Here is a 22,359-nt window from a genome sequence, read left to right on the forward strand (position 1 = left end):
CTGTCTGCTAGAGGACTCTGAACTAGTTTTCTTGTTTTGCCAGGTCTCAGCCTCACACTTGTGGAAGAGGTGTGCAAAGTTTTGGAAGGATCTTTGTACTCCAGTGATAGTCATCATCACGAGGAAGTGTCTTCAGAGGGTCCAAGAAATATTTCTGTCTCTAGCTATGGTGGTATATCAGGACAGTTCTGTTGTATCTTGCCCTTGTCCTTACAACAGATGATATTTCTAGGACTCTTCTTATTCCAAAGCAGTGTCTGTCAAACCTAATTAGTGTTCAGACATAAGTCATCTGGGGAGTGAGACTGCTTAGCAATGAATGAGCAGCCTGTGGGTTGCTTGCACAGATCTACAGACAAATGATTCAGAGAGGTTCAATCAGGGAAGCTTTCAACACTCAGATGGAGCCAGAGCCTCTGGTTTAAATCACTCATGAACAGCACTATTTTCTTAGTGAACAGTTGCCAAAAAAAGCAAGGCAAGGGAAATGTGCCAATCAGCAAATTAGAGATGAGTTTGAAATCAAACCTTCTCCCAGCCTGTGTCATATTCTAGGTGTCCACCCAACCTGGATAGATTTCTAGAAATATTTTCTGTAATACCTTCTCATTGAGGAAGGAAAGACAATATTTTCTCTAGCACTTGGAAGGGAATCCTTCACTAACTTCATGCGTCAGAGTGAAGAAAGTGGAGGAAGAGGCTGACCTGAGACCTTTCCCCTCATATATCTACATGTGGTGGCTTCATTTGGCAGTCTGATGGCTCCAGGAATGACATTTCTCTTCCTACATAGTATTTCTTTGGCAGCTTGGAGAATCATCCTTATCACTGCATTTATAATTATCAAAAGCTTCTAAGAGAGTTTTCAAAAGGAACAGTCCCAACCTGCTGGGATCTGTTTGTGGAGAATGACAAGAATGACTTTTAGAGCAATTGGGTTGATAGAAGGGAGCATAGGAAAGGTAAGAAGAAAAGCAAACTCAGTAAGTTCCTTCCAGATCTTTTTTAAAGATGAGTGAATAATTCACAATGAATAATTTACTTGTTGGCATCAGGCTTTTATCTTCTTTGGGGATAAGCTACAAGCAAAATGTAGGTCCTCAAATTTGTCTGTTTGAATTATGTGAATATTTGTTTTGTATACTTCCCTATAGCTTGGTTAAGCATCTTAGACTTCCCAGCTGTGTTCCCTGTTGCAGTTTGTTGTATGAAGTGGTTCCTCCTTTGTGGATTAAAGCAGAAGCACTTCTGCCATGGCCATTCATAATGCAAATTCAGTTTCTGGGACTAACACATACTTGAAAATAATCATTGAACATTCAGCAAACAGTTGAGATGCATGAGGAACACGCAAGTGGCTAAAGGAAATTCAATAAACTCAGAACCTTTTCATACTTTCACAGCATATATTCTTTTCACACATTTGAGAGCTCTTTGTCTTTTAAATTTCAGGTTAAATATTTACAGGCATAAACTTTCACATATCTCAAGGTCCAAAGATGCTTGTTGGGCTATCCATTGGTTTCTTGGACATGTGATTGTCTTGTAAATGGATATGATTCAGGTCATGTCATTGCTTATGATAGTATCATCAACTTTAATGTACTATTTTCCTGCCATAACAATAACAGGACTTGCTTTATTAACTCCTTGTAAATTGAAGTAAAGACTTTAGCTCATCTTGATAAAATAATTTTGTTTGTCTACACCTTTGCTGAAACAAGTGGCCTCCTAGCACTTGTCATGTCACTAGACAGCGTTTCACTCTAACCCACATCTGTGATGAAAGAAGGCAAATCACAATTCATATCAGGATTTTCATCTCTCACAAATGTCACAGGTGACTGGAGGGAGGACTTTGACTTTTAGTAGTTTAACATACATAGTAGCAATACATGGAAAATTTACTTTCACTGAAAACCAGAGCTCCTGTCTGGTCATTGAAGAAAAGAAAACAGAAATAAAAAATATAAGCTCTGTACCAGCTGAAATCAAGTCTTGCAGTTAACCCTGAGCTCTGTATTGCCTTTGTTCATACCTTTAATAACAACTTCTTCTCAGTCTCCTGTTGAGGAGAACAGGTGCCCATCGGGTTCTGTATGTCCATGAATAGACAACATGCAGAGGGTTTTCCTACCACCTTGTATTACCAGAACCTCAAATTACAAGCCCAGCAACCACCAGCTCTAATGATGCATGGCATACTTATGCTTCCATTGTCCCTGTCACCAGTGGTGATAACACTGGATTTGGAGGATCCGTCTCTATATACATCAGTCTGCAGTGCTTTATGTTTTCTTACTGGCATCAAGTAAGATCCAAAGTTTGCCATAATAGTTTTTCTTTCAGTGATTTCAAGCAGTTAATCTATTAACCAATTGTAGCACCTAATTATCTTAAAATGCAGGGGAAAAAAAAAAACAAGACATCTAATCAACTCTTTTCTTTTGGTAATGATTTTAGACCTTGCAACAAAACCACAAGTCTGTAGCTTTAGCCATTTATCCAACAAGTTCCTCTTAAAAATTGTTCTTATCTCTTGACAATCTGCAGTGAATAACAATCTATGTTTTTCCTCTTGTGCTGCAAAATTTATTCACCTAAATAGTAGAAAACAGCTAACCTGTAGGTAAGTTTGCAAATATACCTTGAAGCCATAGATCATATACTTGTACACAGATGGCTCCCTACAGATGATCATTACTCTGAGACTTGCAGAGCTCAGGAAAATCCTAGAATTTTCTCAAGGACACCACAAATCATAACTAGCTCCTGGTGTTTGATGGATTTTACCCTGCTCAACTGCAGAGTGAATTCAGGAGCTAAAGATGGAAGAAACATCCACACTTCCAGATTCTTCATTTTAGCCTTGTCCAAAAATGTGGGCTTAGGCTGGCTCCTTAAAATCACTTGGCAAAGGAGGAACCTTGCTTGTCAGACTCAAGAGCTGCTGAATGTGTTGTTTCTGAAGTCCCTCCTTACAGTACTTCAGGTTGGGTTAGTGTAGGGAAAAATGTAATAGCCTTGGGATATTTGTCATAGTGCTGTTGAAATAGATTTAGTTACATATTTTATAATTTGATGCCTTAAGATATATTTTAAAACTTACCTTAATCTTGTATTATGCATATTTTCCCCTTTCAAGAGACATTTAAGTAGCCTTCTTCTCTGCTCCTTGTAACAGCCAACAACCTGCTCATCTTCAGGGATGAAGACAAATCTCTTGGAAGGGATGGGAACAGATCATTTTGTATGAAGTTCATTGCTTCAGATGGCTGTGAGGCAAAGGATGACCCACTGCAGACAGCCAAGATGGGCTCTGTGATTAGAAAGCACCATGAATCTTTGCCTCAGATCTCTGGTCTGGTTGAAGAAAATCACTGAAGCCCAGAGCTCTTTGGTGTTTAGGTACCTTAATGCATTTTACAAAGCTGGGCCCCTGTTCTCTGTCAGTGGAGATGATTTATATACAAGGGTGGAGACAGGCATGACTGCTGGCACGTGTGCATTCACAGGAGCTACACTCACTGCAGTGAAAAACATCAGGTCTCTGAAACAATGCAGTAAATGCCACCCCCAGGTGTAGGACAAGGGACTCTCCCTGAACGTTGATGTCTGTAATGCAAAACCAAGGAAGGAGGACCCCAGAAAATGCTTTCCTGTGTGCCCATGAGTCTTTCTACACCATCCCTTGAGAGGTGACCCCTCTGTGTACAACTGGCTTCCCCCTCCCACACCTCTTGGTGGGGAACCTGCTGGGAGAAGGGAAGCCCCTGTCATCACCATACAACACCCAGGCTTGGTGCTGCAGCTTGTGGGGAGGGGAGTGCATTTACCTGGTCTGTGGATTTAAATGAAAAAAAAACAAGTTTCCCTGTATGCCACACACCTCACAACAAGGGCAATCCCCCTTGGACCTCTTGGAGGTATGGATATGCCACAGATATCCTGGATGACCTTCCTAGGGCAATGTCTGCAATCTCCCATGTCACTGTGTCCCCTTTGCTAAAACAAGGTGATAGGTGAGCAAGAGAGTTTGGACAAGCAAGTACTCTGATGTTGTGCACACCAGAGCTGACCTGCCAGATGTAACTTCCAGAGCACAAGGAAGGATTGCTGCTGCCTTCATGAAGACAGTAATTTGATTCTCTTTTCTATCCTGCTGCCAATTTCTATAAAAGTTGCAGAATGACATGTGTCAGGAATTTAACTCTGGTTGAATTTGTCTCAAACTTTTAATTGGGTTCCAAAATTATGGGGGGAGGGGAACACGCATGTGGGAGTTGTAAAGATGAACAGACATTGTCATTAGATGAAGCCTAACATTTTAGGAAATGAAGCCAAAATTCTGCTTGTTCAGAGGGGTGATATGAGTGTGGATAGACTGAAATCCAGGAGGCTTCTGAGCCCCACAAAACAGGGATCTGAGAGGTCTGTCAGGGCACACCTGCATCAGAATGCTGGCCTTCCTACCAGGGTGCTCTGTTTATTTTTAAAGGCTTTAAAAAGCCATCTTCCATTTACACCCAACGTTTAAACAAGGGGCTTATTTTCAAGGCTAATTTGTCTCTCCGTCTTAACCGGCCACATTTTCACAATTAGCCGTCTGTGTCCCCCCGAGCCGCGGGAGCCCGGCGGGAGGTTGCAGCATCTCCTTGCGAAGGGAGGGAAGGGGGGGCTGCCTGGCTGCCGTCTCCATGCGGTACAGGCAGCGTGATCAGAGCGCTAACACAACAGCCTGTGTAATTACATGTTTCTGGGAAGTGTGTTAGCTCCATGGGGAGCTGAGTCCATTTAGAGGGAAGGAGGAGGAAGAGACTTTCTTTGGGGGGGTGGGGGGGAGTAAGGTGAAAAGGGTCAGTGGGTAACCCAGCTCTCTCTCGAATACGATAAAGGTAATTGTTGCTCTCAAGTGAGCACCGGGTGCTTCCTGGCTCTGACTGCTCTCACTTATTGCTCATGTCTGTGTTATGCAGGCGTCTGCTCTCCAAACCAGGCGCAGCAGGGCTTTGCGAGAAGAGAGAAGAGGTTTGACCCTGTTGGAAGCGGTACGTGGCGATGTTTGACGTTGTTTCTGCGCTAGCATCACCAGGGCAGGGACGAAGATGCAGAGTCAGGGGCACGGCAGTTCTGTGCTACCTAGGATTTATTTAGGTGGAGGAAGGACAGTGGCAATTAAGAGCAATTAATGACAGTCCGAGTGCAGGGGGAGGATGGCTTGGACCTAACCTGTCATGTAGGTGTTTGATATGTGTCCTGTGCTGCTGCAGCCTTCTGTGGTGGCGTGTGCCTGAGCTTTAAATATCCTGCAGTTCTCGATATCTTGTTTCTCCAGCCGTCTCTCTGTTTCATTTTCCTCTTCTCTCTAGTGTAAAATTTGGCCTAGCTTAAGCTTCTTTCCCTGGCTGTGAAGGTTATTTCCTTCCCTCCTCTCCTCCCCACCCCCTCATCCATCCTCTCCTCCTCTTGCAAATGCTCTCCGACCCTGATTTGGGGTTTCTCTCCCTGCAGTTAGCTGTGGACTCTGTGGATGCTTTGCTGTGACGAAGGGCCGAGGGCTGACCGAGTCGTGGGGAGGATTTGTATGTAGGAAGAGAGGAGATGGCTGTGCAGCGTGCTCCCGAATCTGCTCTGAGCCTGCTGATGGTGAGTGCTTGCTGAAATCCATTTGGGAAGGGGGGGTGGGAGAGTGGAGCTGCACCGCATGGATTCAGGGCTCCAAATCCACGGGATGATTTTGTGTGAGCTGCTGCTTGGCTTTTACAGGTCCCAGGGAACTTTGCAAAGGGCTCATGCAGGGCTTGCATGGAGACATTCCTCCCACGATGGGTTTTAGTGCATCTAGACCCATGCTCAAGGCAGGATTTTGAAGTCACCTTTCCGGCAGAGCTGGCACTTACGTTCAGGGTTTATCCTGAGCTGCAGTTTTTCATTTTGTTCATTATATCAGCATCTTGAATTCCCACATCCTCCTGCTTTCTCCTGCTTTTGCCCTTGCTGATTGTGACACAACTTAAATGATAAGAGGGAGAACTTGATTTCTCTGCTGGCTGAGAGGTGTGTTGTTAGCTGTGACCGGGTACTCAGCTGTGGTATCACTTGGGGAATGGTCCTCTAATGCAGTGAATTGCCATTCAACTAACTGCAGTGTGTCACATCTCCTACTGACTGCAGACCACGGGGTAATGACTAGTATTTATCCGAGCTATTTGCTACAACATGTTGAGCCACTGACCTACTTCTCGAAGTTCTGCATATTTATAATATTTTAAAGAAGATTATTTAGCAAACCACGTGGCTGAGTCTAGAAACACGCCAGTATTCTGTTGCAATTAAAATAAACCCTTTTGGTGGGGTATTAGACAGTTGTTTAGCTTTACTGATTTTATTTTTTTTTCTTTTCCTCTCTTGTACTCCTCTTGCCATTTTCTGTGCAGCAGCATCAGGGATGGTTTTAGTGTAAGATCTCTGCTGGATGTTTTCCTGCCTAAATGTCACTGTAATGTTTCCGCTGGAGAGTTGTCATAAGGTGCATCTCTGTGCGCACATGTGCGTGTGAATGCATAGATATATGGGCATTATATATATATTTATATAATTATCATTACTGATCTCTCTCCTGATTGCATTAGGAAATAGTCCCTAGCACTCAGAGACATGATGAGTTAAGTAAAGGGAACGCTGCAGGATAAGAGCCCTGTAGTGCCTAAGGTTGTTAACAAAGGTCAAGTTGAGAAAAGCAAATTTTATGTCCATTACTCAAAATGCTAAACATGCTATTAAGCCTCCGCATGGTTTGCTTTATATTTGCTTGCTGTGCAAGCTCATTTTATTTCCTCTTGCTTACCTCCGGCCTTCCTGGCTTTTTAAATAGCTTCTATTTCTCTTTCAGAAATAAATTGATAGGTGCCTGTCACCCCTGTGTCATTGTTTGGGCTCAATATGCTTTTAGTTTCACTACCCTCTGAATTCTCAACTTAAAACCCTCCTTCACCGATCTCTGTACTCCTTGAACAGACCTTGTCAAACTCTGGTGTGGTGCCAAGCTACCAACAATTTTTCTCTCCTAAATCATGGCTTTCTGTGGCTACATGGCCTTTCTCCAATTGTTGTTTTGAGATGTGTCGAGCGTTTCTGCAGCTCTGGCTGTAATCACAACTCCTTGGGTCTCCTCACCTTGGACACAGCCCTGGGCTGCTCCCAGACCCACATGGATGGCCTGGCTTGGGTTGGGGGTCCACAGCCAAAGGGGTTCTGCCTTTGACCCTGTGGATAGCTGTTGCTGGTGGTGGGGGGGAGGGATGTATTTCTTGCTTGAGAGAGGATTCATGCAATTCTATGGGCTCTGCTCCTGGATTATCTAGTACTAGAGGTTGGTTATGGGTGTGGAAAAGGTGATTTGGTGTGTAAAATCCTGCACTTTGCAAACTGCCTCTTTTGCCTTGGGTGTTTCTGGGGTTGGGAATCAGTTTAGTTAACTACAGAAGCCTCATCCTTTCCCCTCTGCTCTGCCTTGGCTTTGATTGCACGCCTGAGCAGGCTCCCCGTGAATCAATAATAAATTCTTGCATAATTCATCCCACAATTAGCAGCTATAATGGCATCTCTTCTAAAACTGCCACCCTCCAGAGATACAAAGATTAGATGCCTTTGGGAGGTCCGCAGAAGTAGCTTTTAATACTTCGATGGGCATTCTCTAGTGAGAGTTTTCTTTTAGCAATGAGGAGTATTTCAATACTGCATTTCCCCTGCAATCGGATGCAGAATGTGCATTCAACCATCCACTTTTTATGAGACATGATCAGCAGCAGCATTTGGCAGTGCTGCATCATAGTCTGAAAATATCTCCTTCTCAATGGGGTACCTCAAAGCACCTTGTGCTGCAAGAAAAGAAACCAAGGTACAGAGCCATTAATTGACCTTCCGCGGCTTTGATGCACTGAAATCGAGTGATCCAAATCAGGAATTTGCTCATTCCAAGCTTCTGTCTGGTCAGTTAAGAAAGATGGACATTTTTGGGTATAGAGTTTTGTTCTTATGGAAGGACCATCTATAGGACATGGGCATCCAGCACCACTGTGCCCCAGCAGAGAGATCTGCAAGTGGGACCATGTGGCATTTCAGGGTGCCAGCCATGATGACAGCTCATGGTGACTTACCTACTCCTGGTAAATGCTACCAGGACATGGTATTGACATGGCCCAAAGCAACTCCAGAGAGTAGGTCAGTGGGGAGCTGTACTTTGCTGCCGTTAGTTCACCAGAGAATGTCATTACACCTGCAGGCTTAGGTGGACAGATCCTACTTCTGTTCACTGAAAAAAAAATTGACTATATAATTAATTGATTGGAAGTGAATTTGTTTTTATTTTGATATTGTTTTCTAGGCATTTTAATACTCAGGTGGGTTTTTTCCCCTATGATTATTTTTTCCTTTTTTCCCTCCCAGGTCAGGGAAAAGGCTCAATGAAGGAGAATTTCAATTTTAAACATATATTTTCCTAACATAAAGATATTGGTTTCATACAAAGACTGCAATCTTCAAATATAACTGTAACTTATATATTCTGGTAAATATCTTGCATTACAAATGACTCTGGATTTTGCTTGATCTGCAGGACTCCTGCCTTTACCTTGCTCCAGAGATCACAGCAGATGAGAGACACTGCCTGGTTCAGCATGGAGTAAATTGGGCTGAACTGTGCCCAAAGTAACTCTGCCTGTAGCATTATCAAATCATTAAAACAGAGCTTCCTCAGTTTCTGTGAATCAAGAGGAGGGAGCATCTAAGCATGAAATACCATGTCTTGTTAGGAACAGTAACACCTGCAGTGTTAAGATCATTAATGCTGATGGGAGTGTGATACCAGTAGGATTTTATGTCTATCTTATTAGTATATTGTAAAATTTTAAAGCTGCAGACATATTGATTGCACAGATTTTAACAGCACAATAAGTTATGATACCTGGTGTCTCCTGAGACAGCATTATTGCACCTCATGAAAATAGATCTTAGGGACTTGACCTTCAAACTACTGTGGGTCATAACACTAACACTAATTAATCTGTGTTAAGTGACAATGGAGGTTCCAATGAGCAAGGCATACAGCTCAGTGTTTACCAGTTAATATAAAATGATCTTAAAATGGTAGAGAAGAGAAGCATGGTTCTCTGTTTCCAGGAAAGCTGGCTCCAGCTAGCTCCAACTAGATGCTTTCACCTTCTCCATCAGAATGAAGCTTTTTGCTATTTATAATACAACTTTACTCTCTCTGGTCTGTATATATAAATACTTTATTTGAAAAAATAACTATATAACATAAGAAAACAAGTACACTTGTAAATTAATGGTAACTGCTTGTTCAGATGTTCAGAGGAACATCTTTCATTTCAGGGGACTGTGTGATGCTTTCAAAAATCATTATTTTGTGTCTGAGCTGCATTCAAGCTGAGGCTGGAATAGAGCTGCATGTGAGATATCCTAGGTGATCTTCACTACATGGGACTCGGTGATCTCTATACTTCAAGGGGAAAAAAACAGGGAATTTGTAGCATTAACTCAGTCTGTGGTGTTCACAATGCCCAGGATGAAGAGTGAGAAAAGCCCAATATCAAGGCTGCCAGCCTCGGTGTTTCCTTGCTCTACTGGGGTTGAAGGCATTTCAATAGATGTCTAAGGCAGACACCTGTAACAGGAAGACATGTGAAAACTGCTCTGCTTCTAAACTGGAGCATAAATAATTGGCATCTGAGTGTCATTGTTCACTGAAAATCCCAGATTTCTGCTGTGCTTCCAGACCTCCTTTTTAAGAGGGTTCTCCTGAATTCACCCCTCAAGCAAAGATACACCAGAGTCCTCAAAACAACGTGAGTCTCCTTGATCTGATCATTTTTCTGAAATGTGGCACTGAACACTATAGCATTGCTCTTAAACACACTCAAAGATTTAACTATATCCTTAATAAATGCTGGGAGGGCCATGCCCTGACTGGTTGGCTTCTGAGGTGTTGGACTTGACAACATTCTGGATATTCCACTAGTTATTTCACATGTTTAACTGCTAAGTTTTATGGGTGAAGTCTGCCCTTGTGAAGATGAATTTGGCAACTAACTAAAAAGATACAGAGCATCCAAACCCCATTTAGACCTAGGACTACTCCCCCTCCCCCCATAAAGCTGTGTTCTGTCCCTTTCAAGCCTCTAGACAGATTGCAGCAGCACAGCTCATCTTGGAGGATCATATTAAAACCTTTGGGAGCAGCAAGGTTACAGTGGAAGGATGAGGTCATTTTCTGCCTCTCTCATCTCAGACTTAAATTATTTCTATGTTGAGAGTGTGCAAAAGCCCTCGACATTCAAACCTTGCTGCAACCTCATCCACAGACCGCGTTGACCTGGAAGGTCAATGCTTGGCACGCTCTTTCTGCAAAAACAAAACCCACTCATTCCTTGCCACTGCACGGTGCAGAGGTTAATGCAGCTCTCAGCTGATGCTGAAGCAGTGTGACGTGTCAGCAGTGCGTGACCGATATACATCGGTCTGGGTGTGAGCAGCACTGCTTGAGAATGAGTAACGCCTTCCCCTGGGAACCGGCTGCGCCGCCGACATCTGGCCCTCTTCAGCTTCATGCCCAAAATGAGGTCTGTGGGGACACTTGAGCAGCAAGAGGAGGTGATTATGCAGCCCTCTCCATGCTCCTTCCACAGATATTTCCAGCGTGCAGGTGTGTGGGCTCCACCTGCAGCCTTCCCAGAAGGTCTGGGCGGGAGATGATAATGCGCCACGGCACCCGGAGGTCGCTGGGGAGGAGCCGTGTTGGCAGGAATTCCCTTCCTCCCTGGCTCTGTCCTTGCTCCAGCCAGGCAGTAATTTGCTAATGGGCTTCACGAGCAGCAATAGCTGAGCTGTGCTGGTTGCTCTTTTAGAGGATGGGATGAGAGCAGCAAATTCCTGCTCGGTGCTGTGTGGCTGCATGCTACCGTGGTCTTGGAATTTAGCCATTTCTTGTTGATGATTTCCCCCATAGCACTGAATTATATCTGAACTTTAGTATTTGCCTTTGTAAACTTCCAGTAAGACTTCAAACACAGTGATTTAATTCAGCTGAATGAGATTAAACACTCCCTGGGATTACTCTTGGCTTCCCTGTGGTGGATGTCACCTTTTACCCATCTGAGCGGCAGGACTATAAAATCATTATCCTTCGATTCTGCTCTAGTGCATGCCATCAATTTTCTTTTCCTTGTCCCTCTGCATGAACATGCTGTTGAAGAAGCAGACCATAATGTTTGCACATCTGAATTCTCCTGTTTATTACTACACTTTAAAACAGTAAGAGGGATTATAGGTTTATTATTTTTTTTATTATGAATATGGCTTGTGCCTTGTATTCCAGCTGCTCATTCTGAATGACTGATAAAATTATCTCATTAGAGATGTGGCTATTGATTTTTTTCCCCCCAATGTTATAGAGCATTGCTATTTGTAGAGGAGAATTAGTGGGCACTTGAGTAAATTATCATTATGATTAATTGGAGACTTTCTACCATTAGGAAGAAAGTAACATATTAACAGATTGAAAAGATCACTAAATATGACAACTCCTTTTGACAGTACATAAAAAAATCATATCACTTCGGCTTTTTTAAAATAAAATGCATTGGAAAATTTGACTGATATCCCTAAACCAAAATAAAATGTTAAAAATGCTGTAATTGCCATAATAAAAATGCAGTGTTATGAATAGCTACTAATGCATTGGAAGGACTTGTAACATTGGGCAATTGTAATTTTTCCTATTCTTTGCCTTCTAGTTACGAATGTCATACTTCCGTAATTACTGTACTCATAATTTCTCACTGTGGCAGTGATCCAGCCCACTGACAGGCTAATGTGGTTAGCACATCAGGGCTCCGAGACGTACAGAAGCCCCACGTGGATCCTTCCTCAGTGCATCCCATAAAAATGCAGATTTTTGTGACGTGGCACCTAAAGCTGTTGTGCTCAGGTGGCCAGTCCTGCAGGCGCTCACAAAATCTGTCAGCACCAGCGACGGCTGCTTCGCTTCATGTGTCTTGCTGAAAACAAAAGCCACCAGCTGGATGGGGGGTCAGTCAGAGGCACTGGATCGAGGTTTGGGCTCTCCCCAGGCAGCACACTGTCCCCGGCTCTCCACAGACACTATAAAGGCTGCCAGGGAATGTGTGTTTCCGCCCCTGCCAGCGCTGACAAACCTTGGGTAAACACCTCCCTGCTCTCCTCAAGACAGACACATATATTTTGCCCCCACATGTCTTAATTCTTTCTGCTTTTAAACACTGAAACTTGCAGAAGTCAGTTGAAATCAGCCATTTCACAAACAGGTTTTAATGACACTGAGCATCAAACTAACCTGAACCCGTCACCAACTTCTAGCAATATGAATTTTCTTTTTTAAAGGAATTCTTGGGCTGGTCTGAAGCTGAAGCTCTCAAAATATGTGATTGACACTCCTGCTTGCATTTTTGAATGGTCTTATCATATTAGGGAGTCCTGCTAAGCACCCTTATAGCACACACGTGTCCAGCAGCAATGCCTGAGATGAAGCAGTATTTCCAAAATCTTGCTGGAAGGCACTGTCCTACCAATTGCTCCTTGAGAAGCCTCCCAGACATGAAGAGATCCACACCGTGTCTGTATTTCATGGAAACAAAAGCCATAGTGAATGCCAGAAACCTATTTAGAGGAGTGGATCTACAGACAAAAATCTTACCAGCTTTTTGCATCCTTCATGGGATCGAAGCTGGTAATTCCCAAATTAAAGCCAGCACCTCCTAGTGCTAGCTCTAGTGCCCAGACTTAGCTTTTCAGGTCCCCTTGTACTTCAGTGATGGTGCTGAAATACAAACAGCTGACCAGGAACAATGACACTTGATCCTGAAGTGCTTAATTTTCAGGTCATGTTGCAAAAGCTTTGCTGAAATAATAAAATGTAATGAATGAACATAAACTGGGAGAGCACAAAGCTGGGTACAAAAATAATCTAGTCTCTTATCTTTGTAAATCAGTTGCAGAGACATTGAGGCACCACACAATTTGGTGAAAACAGAACACCCCTGCCCCTTCCAGTCCTTCCCCCAGCACACGCTGCCCACCTCCTGCCAGTGAAGGGATGCTCTCTGCAGTGTGTCCTTCACTGTTCTCCCTTCTCTCAATCCATTTACAACCACCAGAGAGCTGAAAATTATTTTTAGGGAGGTTTTTCTAGCAAAGAAGCAGAATTCACACAGAGCCTTGCTCCACAATATTTTTTTATCTCTAGGCAGGCTGTGATAATCCTCATATTGCAAGACACTCGGCTTTGGCTCCCCATAATTTGTGTGAAGTTAATGGAGGAGTGTTGTAGAACATATGTTTGGCTTAATATAGGTTCAAGGGTTTTTTTAGTCTGATATACTAAAATAAAATTGAGGACATCTTCACAGTAAATAAGATTGACAAGGTTTTCATTTTTTAATAATATGAGGCTAATTGAGCTGTAGTGGTCAGAGCACATTGTATTTCCTGGTAATTAATTGCTGGCTGTGGTAGTTGACTGCATAAAACTATGCCTTGGGCCATTAACCCCAGGTTGTTAGTACTCAAGGAAATGTCTAGTGAAGGTCATTATTACTGCTGTTATATAAGCTATGGTAATAGAAAAGAGTTGGCATGAGCTTTTCAAAAACCCATTTTGCCTGTTCTGGTCTCATTTCAGAGGTCTGGCAGCAAAGGCTGTTCCAAATTATTCTGCATTTACATTAATTTTCAGGGGGTTAGAGTTTGACCACCTTCATAAAACCAGAGATCAGTTAATTGGAGTGTTTGAGATGTTGGTTGCTTAGCTTTACATGGCCTGAAATGTTGGCCTTTCCAGAGGATTGGCACAGATTTTGTTCATAATGTCAATCCTATGGGGCTGGACATTGACTGAGCAAAAACCCAACCCACACCCCTCATGTTGGCTTCTTTAGCAGCAAGGCAGACTCTGGGTGGGTGGATGTGGGGTAAATGGGACAGTTGTTGCATGATGTCGGACCAGTGGTGTTTGTGTCATGATATCTCCGGCTTGGACTGAGTTCCCAAGGTTTGGATGATGGACCAAAATCAGCCTTCTCATGTAAACAAGCTTTTCTTGTTGTTATCCCGTTGCCTCCAGAAGGGCTTCTAACTTCCAGATCAAGAAGGAGCTACAGGGAGATTTGTATTTGTGCTGTTCCTCAAACAGCTCTGTAGGTCAGATTTCCCAGAGTATAAGAATGTACCTTCCTTTAACAAGATATTAGTAATAATAATTGCACTTATTTATTATATTAAATACAGCTTTATGTGGAATGCTGTTTTCTGTAATCATGTCTTTAAAATAGGATGAGTATTTTGCACAGACCGAAGTCCTTGAATTGGCATTCTAAGACTGCTGGCTTTTATGGTGTTGTGAGGAAGCACTTAAGCTTCAAATAGACAAAATTATAGGCAGTAGAAGATACAGCGATGGTACAGGGAAAATGATGGGGAAGTTTTGTAATTTGCTGACATCCCTAGCAGTGGGTTTTGGTTTTTTCCACTTTGTAATTTTGTTTTGTAGTCAGGAGTTAAATATTTCCATAAGAAGAGACCTGTATTGCCTTCTTGATCAATACAGAAACTTGTTTTGTCACCACCTTTACTGCAGTATATAAGTAAAGGCTTATTTGTTCAGAGTCCCTTACTGATGGAGTGCCTCTCTTGAACTCTCTATCTAATCTCCTCTGTATCTAATATCAGTTGCAGTAGCTGGTGTTCACTGTCTTGCAAGAAATAATAAACTAAACATGCAGCTTGCTCTGGTTCCAACACAAATGTTTTCGCATTGTGGAAACGTTTTGAGCCATTCTTTTATCAAAGTTGTACTACTAGACTTCTTTGATCAGGTAGTGCTTAGGCCATTTTAAAGAGTTTTTCATTTTTGGATGTCCCATTTAAATCTGAAGAGCTAAATAAAGAATCATTCATGTGAAATTTCCGTGAGAGCTTTGATTCACCAGTAGGAATTAAACCTTAGCTGCAAAGTCCAGAGGTGCCTACTGTCTTAGACCCAGATCCTGTTTTGAAGGTTTCTGTTTGGTTTGTCTCTGTTTAGGGATTTACCTGAGATACTCCTTCCAAAAACATATTTCCACATTAACTTTCTACATTTCTTCCAACAAAATATACCTGGCTCACACTATGAATAAAATGTGTCTGTTGTGGCTAACCCTGAATATATTTGGGGAGGAGAAAATGAGTGCTATCCACTTGCATGATAAAATGTAAACTGATGACAGTGAGTTACTGGACATTTTAAGACTGCATGAACACGTGGACAAACTGAAAACCCCAGCAGTTTCGTACATGTTGGGAGTAAGGAACAAATCCTATTTGGAATCTGCATCATGGTCCATGTATAATAAAGTAGGAGGTGGCTTAATTGGCAGAGCTTTTGCAAATTGAATAATGTATAGTAATCTCTGAATAAGAGAGCAGTCAGTTTTAATTTTTAATAATCTTTAATTAAGTAAGCATTCACAACACGTCTGGTATTTGTGCATTAACACAACTGTCTCTGGATAGTCAGAGTCATTCTTTCATATGTAGTCTGGTGTCAATTGATTTTCCATGGTCAGAAGGTGTAGTTGAGTCTGTTTAAGTTCCATAAAACTTCCCCCATTGCACAAAACCATTCCTGTCTGAGGGAGAAGGATTTCAGCTTTCTTCTCTTCGGATCATGCTGGGAATAGAGTGTAAATCCATATTATTCTACTTATCTCCATGACATTTCCAATTTCTACAGATGCAATCAAAAGAATTTGGCTCATTGATCTTCAAACTCTTTGACAATTTCACACTCTGAGCTGAATGGTATGAGCAGTACAGTCGCCCCATTGCTTTTCATCAATAAAAGTTTCTACCTAGATCAAGACAGCACGTTTGAGCTATGAATCTTGGAGATTGTTATTGGTTTACTGGTGGAATATTTATCTTCAAACTGAAATGAATTCTTAGATGAGTCATTGCACACATACCCTGTCTTGATATTTTTAGGTCCTAAAGCCAATATTTCAATGAGTCTGGGTTGGGGAAAATTGTCCATAATGTTTCGGGATGTACAATTAAAGTGCCATCTGCCTCTGTGATGCTGCAGATGTATAATTGACATTCACTGCTGATTTGCCTCTTGATTTTCTGCAGACACTGAATGCTGTAATTGTTTATATGGTATGATCCTAAATACCCATGTGAGAATTTTCCTCCTCATGTGTTCCTAACAGAAGTATCACTACCATCCCTAATACTCAGGAGATGGATTCATTAAAAGATAATTTGCAGACAGCTAAACCAAAATCTTACAGGAATACAGTGAGTAAGTAAAAAACAAGTTCTCAAAAGGAGTGGCTTATTCCTGTAGGATCATTGTTTAATATAGGAGAGCTTGTTGGGAAAACGTAAAGTGCTGATGCAAAATCTGGTTAGCTTTTTGCACTGATTTAAATGTAGGTTGTAGCTGGAAACAAAAAAAAAAAGAGTTGGTATTATTTTCTCGTCCTTTTTTGCAGAGCTGGAAATCTTCTTTAGGGGAAAAATTTTATGTAGAGTAAACCCGAAAGGTCAACTGTAACATCAAAAGAACTATTTTCTCTAGGGCAAAGACTATTTAATAAAAAACAGAGATAGAAACCACAGCAGTGAATTCTGAACAGATGGGAAAACAGAGATGTGCTACTTTTTCTATTTTTTTTTTTTTCACTGTCTTTACTTTTAGGAAATTCAATCACTAAAATCTTGATCAATCAGCAGGTATTAATTTTACCCTATGAATGGCTTCTGAGAATACTTTAGGCCTGAATGCTGAAATAAAAGCAAATGTGACCTGTAACTTCAATGACAGGAGGTTAGTGGCTCTATTTTATATTTCTGCCTTTCTTTTTGACAGCAGTGGCTTTTAAGCACATTGGTTAAATTCACTATGAATTGTCCAGGGCTTTGCATTCAGCTTCAAAAAAAGAAAAATTGGTAGTATAGAATCTGAATCTGGCATTGCTGCAAGTGACATTTTGAGTGATCATTTCCTGAGCCCATGCTTGGCTCCCAGGAAAAGTCAGTTTCTGGGTGCTCAGAGAAACCAAGGTCCATTTTGCTGCAACTTTTTCCCTTTTTGCAAGCGATTGCCTGTACGTGGCACTCAGCATAATCCAAAAGGATGCCCTGTGTCTTCCCAAGGCTGAGCACTTGCTCTCATATTTCAGTGTCTCTAATGGTAATAGTCTAATCATACGGAAAGGATGTCATGGCTGATGGTTACAGCATGTCACTTCAGTGACAGTGGAAGAAAGGACCAAGCAACAGGCTAAGGATACTGCAGAAATAAAACACAGAAGGTGCAGGAGAGTATTTGGGGAGGGGAGATGGAGTCAAATCCAAAGAAATGGGGTGCAGGGCACTGCAGATAAGTCTGATTCTGTTCATGTGCTTTTTCACGTCTCTCTTGCTGTCTGCAGAAATCTACCAAGTTAAGGAGAACTAGAGAGACAACACTGTTAATGCTGTTGAACATTTGCAGTAGGGAGAGGAGCTGCTTTTCTACACAAGACATTTATTCACAGCCTTGCTGGGTGTTCTGTGATAAATGCAAACAGAAATCCAGCTAGAGCACAATGTATGGTTAATTTTACCCATGTATCTTCTTCTTGAGGTCTAACTGGGCTCTTTAACATGGAGAAATTACAAGATGTGAGGGAAAGACATTTCAGACTGTTGCTTGTGTGTTCTTGGGGGTTTTATTTTATTTTTGAATTTTATTTTCAGTATCTGTCTCTGTTTTGTGGAACAAGCTTTTGGATATGTTTATTGCGTAAATATTCATCTTCAGGTTTGGCTTATAGTTACTGAGAAGGTCACCCCTGAAGGGGAAGGCTGCAGTCTCACAGCACATGTAGTTCAGTGCTTGAGTTGAGCACACAAGAAATTAGGAGACATTATGATAGAGAAAGATATACAGAGGGGACTGGACTGTTATTAAAAGGAGCTGGAAACTTGCACAGATATGGAGGCAGTATGAAACTGGGACCCCAAATCTTACGAGGAGTATGATGAGCATCTCCCTGTGACATACATCTGCTAACTCAGCAATAGTATAGTTTTACTGCTACTCTCTTGGCTGAAATGTGGCGTATTCTCTTAATTGCACTGTATCACAGAGAAATAAATCAGCCATAGAGCTATTGGTTTGCATATTAGACACTGGCTGGGTGAAGTGTTCAGTTCCTGTTAACACCAAGTGGCAACGAAAAGACATTTCTATCACTGTTTAATCCACATGCTTAAAAATGAAACTCCAATGACAAATTTAAGCTTTCGCTCAAGTTAAAAGGTCAAAAATAATTTTCATTGGATACCTACCAGGATTGCAATTCCTAAAGAATGACTTGAATATATGGAACTGCTTCCCTTTCGGTAGCATGAGGGACTAAGAGGCAGTGAAGGGGAGAGCTGCAGTACCTGTTTGGAAGTGGGAGTGCAGGAGGATGCTGGTTGCAGCTCCTGCAGCACATTTGTGTTTGTACAGAACAGGTGGTAAGAAAAGTGGAGACTCATCTGGAGAGCAGGGACATGGAACACAGGACTCCAACGGAGTGCTTCCCAGACCAGAAGACTTAGGGAAAGAAGAAATATTTGCCTTCTGGATCATTCCTTTCCTTGTGGTCCTGGCAGGAGAGGGAAGTGTGTTCTGGAATGTTTAGCTATAGAGGCCTCCTGACAGCTCACATCCCACAGGCTTAGGAGTGCCAGTGACGGTGATTTCCTTCTTTGGAGGCAATGTCTCTATGGAAAACAAAGCAATGTGTTTGGGGGTGCTCCTGCTAGCCCTCCAAACAGTACCTGCCCATTAGCAGCTCTGGTGACACCTTATTCTTCCGGAGACCTCAGCTGCAGGTAACAATACGCATTCATCAGAAGCCTTTAAAGTTGCTTTGGCCCTCTGCAGCACTGCTCAGTTTATTTTGCATGCTAACAAGTTGCAGCTTGTGATTCCCATTGGATCTCCAAAAATACATGAGCAACCCTAGGGCACTAGTCCCTTGTTCTCCCAGGCTGGAAGAACCTCCTTGTGGGAAAAACCAAGTTTTCTCTCCTCCAAGTTGCTTCCACTACAGCTTTGTTCAATTTAATTCTGGTCCTGCCAGTCTAAATAAGAAGGCAGCTTCCCCTCAGAGAAGTGTTCAAAGCTTCACATAAAGTGTCTTAATTTCTGTCATGTAGAGCTGTACGTGGCAGATATGAGCTGCAGCGTGTACAAAGGCACCACAGTGTGAGAAACCACAGCGAGGGCTTCCAGAGCACAAGATCTGGCGGGGGACTCTGCTGTGATTAGAAAAAGGGTTGTATTATTGCCAGAATCAAATTATCTGAAGGTGTCCTGCTGGTAAGCAGCAAGTACAAGCTGTACTGAGTCCCAAATTGGTGAGTGCAAGAGAGGTACTATTAGATCTTTAAATCCCTCTTTGAGTTAAGTTGGGTTTTGTCAATATTCTCATCTAAAACCTAATGCAAGATGTCTCAAGATACAGGCCACAACTGAAACAAATTTTATTTTTGCTTCTACACATTAATATTCTGTTCCCCAGTTTTGGGGAATGTTTCCCATCAGAGGTTTCCCTTAGGAGTCTGAAGGGCTTTGCTGGGAAGAAAAAATCGATGGCTCTCTTGTCCTAACAGGTCTCTGTCTTTCTTAAAATAATCTTTTCTAGTTGTGGGAAAGAAAAGCCTTCACAGGACAGAAGTCAAGATAACTGTAGCTGAAAATTAAGCTTGCAGGGAGTTGGAATGGGATTCTGTGGGATGATCTTTGCCATCCAAGGGATCAGGCCAGAGTAGGTGTTACCTGCAGCCCAGCTGAGATGCGGTAGCTGAGCATGTGGATGCTCCCCTTCTGCTCTTTGTGCTCTTCTTTGACAGTCTGGGTGAACTGATTTTCCTTAGTTTTGCAGTAGAAAAAATTTAACTCCTAGGTGTCAGATGAGGAACAGTAACCTCAGCTGCTTCAATTCTGACAGTTAAGGTGGTCTTATCATTCCTTATTGCGCTATTCATACAACTATCTAAAAAACCCAGAGATACCGCGTTCTGAAAGTGTGCTTAAGTTTTTAGCACAGGATGGGGCATCACTGACAGTGGTAGATGGATTTGCTTTCTTTCTCCCTTATAAACAGGACTCAGCCTTCTGCTAGTAATTCACTGCTATCTCCCTTCCCACATCCCGACAATCAGCTGGGATCATCCAATCCTTATTCCCTTGCTCACAATCATACATCTCTATGCTACCATGCTGCTGCTGTTCTTGCATTAGTATGGCACCTGGATTCTCACTGGGGGCAGGAGTTTTATTGTAGCAGAAACTTTGCAAACATGGTAAAAAAATTAATATTTCCTTTTCATCCTTGAGTCCAAATCTTTTATATCATCATAAATTGGACATTTGTCTCCCCTGGGTGGTAAGGATGACTGCATCCATTGCAGTTTTTCCTCTGAGGAAATTTATAGTAAGATTTAAATACGAAGCGAATGGTCCCCTTTAAAGTTGCATATGCTAAAAGAATGTGACTTATGAATCCTGTTAGCAGTAATGGCTGCATGAGAATATCAAACACTTAGTCAAATCAAGATTTTGCTATGATCCGTCTCACACTAGAAGGGTTGCTATAAATTTTTGTACCGTGCCAAACATTTTTATGCACCTTGGGTGTACAGGCTGTGTTTGATGCTTATAGAAGTTGAGTCTGTTTTGCTTTTGTTGCTGACTACTGGAGGAACACATGCAAGTGTTTGTGCTGAACAGAATTATAACTCATCTGTATTGCAGTGTCAACAACAGACAATGCTGCTGTCTGCAATAAAAACAGCAGATAATATTAAACTGCAAATAAATCCTGCACCTTGTGTTGGGAAGACCAGTGTTATTTTCATAATTTCTACGGGCCAACATAGGTGGTGTCTTCTGGATAGAGCAGATTCAGTGTAGAGTAGTGATGTACTTAAAAATTATCTGTATGAAATATTCACACAAAAATTTGCTTCATGCACTGAATATTTGAACAATTAAAAATCTGTTCACTGTCGCTTTCTGGCCTTGGGCTCAGCTAAGGGACTGGCTTGAGGATGGTGGTGGTTGTAGCCTGCCAGCTGAATGGTAGCTGTGGGATCATATTGGAAGACCAGCAAACCTAGAGGACTGTCATGGTTTTAACCCCAGCTGACAATTCAGCCGCACGCAGCTGCTTGCTCACTCCTACCTGGTGGGACTGAGGAGAGAATTGGAAGGGTAAAAGTGGAAAGAACCATGGGTTAAGAACAATTTAATTATTGAAATAAATCAAATCAAATAGTAAATTTTTGGGATCGAAAAGATACCTGGAAAGGAAGTTTTCACAAAGACATGTAGTCATAGAACAAGGGGTAATGGCTTTAAACCAGCAAAATTCTGCCTGTGCAAATTCCTGGAACCCTTGGTTCTTTTGTGTTATATGTCTTTGAAGAAATTACTTTGTTTTAATGTCATAATAATTACCTGACCACAGCCAGGATTTTAGGGCTCCTGTGAATTCTGGGAGCACCAGAGTGGTCTCAGCCTGCCCCTCATCACCTTTCTGAGCTGGGGCACAAATCTACACTGGCAGGTTTGTTTGGATGTCGTCTCAAACTGCCTCTCTAGCGATGAGGCCATTTCACAGTGCATCAGTGAGGTGGATACCCTTGTGGCTAGATCTGAAGGAGGTTTTAGAACCAATTCTCCAACACTACATTAAAAAATAAGGAGGGGAAGCAGGGGGCTGTGATTTCACCTTTTTATTCTATTTTCCAAGCTGGGCTAAAGAGTTTTGTTTCTTTTGGGTTGCCCACTTGAATCCCGCTGAATCAGGAAAGAAAATTACTGAACGCATGAGAGGAGTGCAGTAATCATTTGGGGTCAGTGAACTATAGATTGCAATATTCGGCAGAGTTATTGCACTTGCCTGGGAGCCAGAGCCGTATCCCCGCTGCATCCACCGGCAGACGTGGGAGAGGAGGGAAAGGCTACTCTGTGTTTTGCTCCCTTGGCGTTCTCCTTTGTGCCCCCTGAGTCCTCAGCCCTTCCTACCTGCTGAAGACTTTCACTCTGCATTATTGATTATTTTTAATCAAAGAGATCAGTGTTATTTCCCCCAGTTGTCATTTTGGTTCATACTACGCTGCTGATTGTTGCAGCTCACTGAGATAATGAAAATAACCATCCAGATCATGAAGTTTGGACATAGGAAACCTGACTAGCCAAGAGAACTAGTTTTATTT

General features: G+C 42.2%; 1 protein-coding gene across 3 annotated transcripts in view; it reads left to right on the forward strand.

Annotated features, from left to right (window-relative positions):
* The first annotated feature begins 5,001 nt into the window (after nt 1-5,001).
* Nucleotides 5,002-22,359, forward strand: part of FRMD4A (FERM domain containing 4A) — a 367,435-nt gene continuing 350,077 nt past the window's right edge. The window contains exons 1-2 of one of the 3 annotated variants that reach the window (XM_027679513.1): nt 5,002-5,048; nt 5,512-5,646. In XM_027679513.1, coding sequence (XP_027535314.1) covers nt 5,602-5,646 — 45 coding nt within the window. In that variant the 5' untranslated portion in view covers nt 5,002-5,048; nt 5,512-5,601. Of the gene's footprint in view, nt 5,049-5,110; nt 5,237-5,347; nt 5,414-5,511; nt 5,647-22,359 lie in introns of those variants that run through there. The other 2 variants (XM_027679512.1, XM_027679514.1) reach the window with 2 other exon arrangements.

This window comes from Neopelma chrysocephalum, unplaced genomic scaffold (assembly GCF_003984885.1).
Source record: "Neopelma chrysocephalum unplaced genomic scaffold, ASM398488v2 Primary Assembly neopelma1_45, whole genome shotgun sequence".
In the NCBI taxonomy this organism is placed as follows: Eukaryota; Metazoa; Chordata; class Aves; order Passeriformes; family Pipridae; genus Neopelma; species Neopelma chrysocephalum.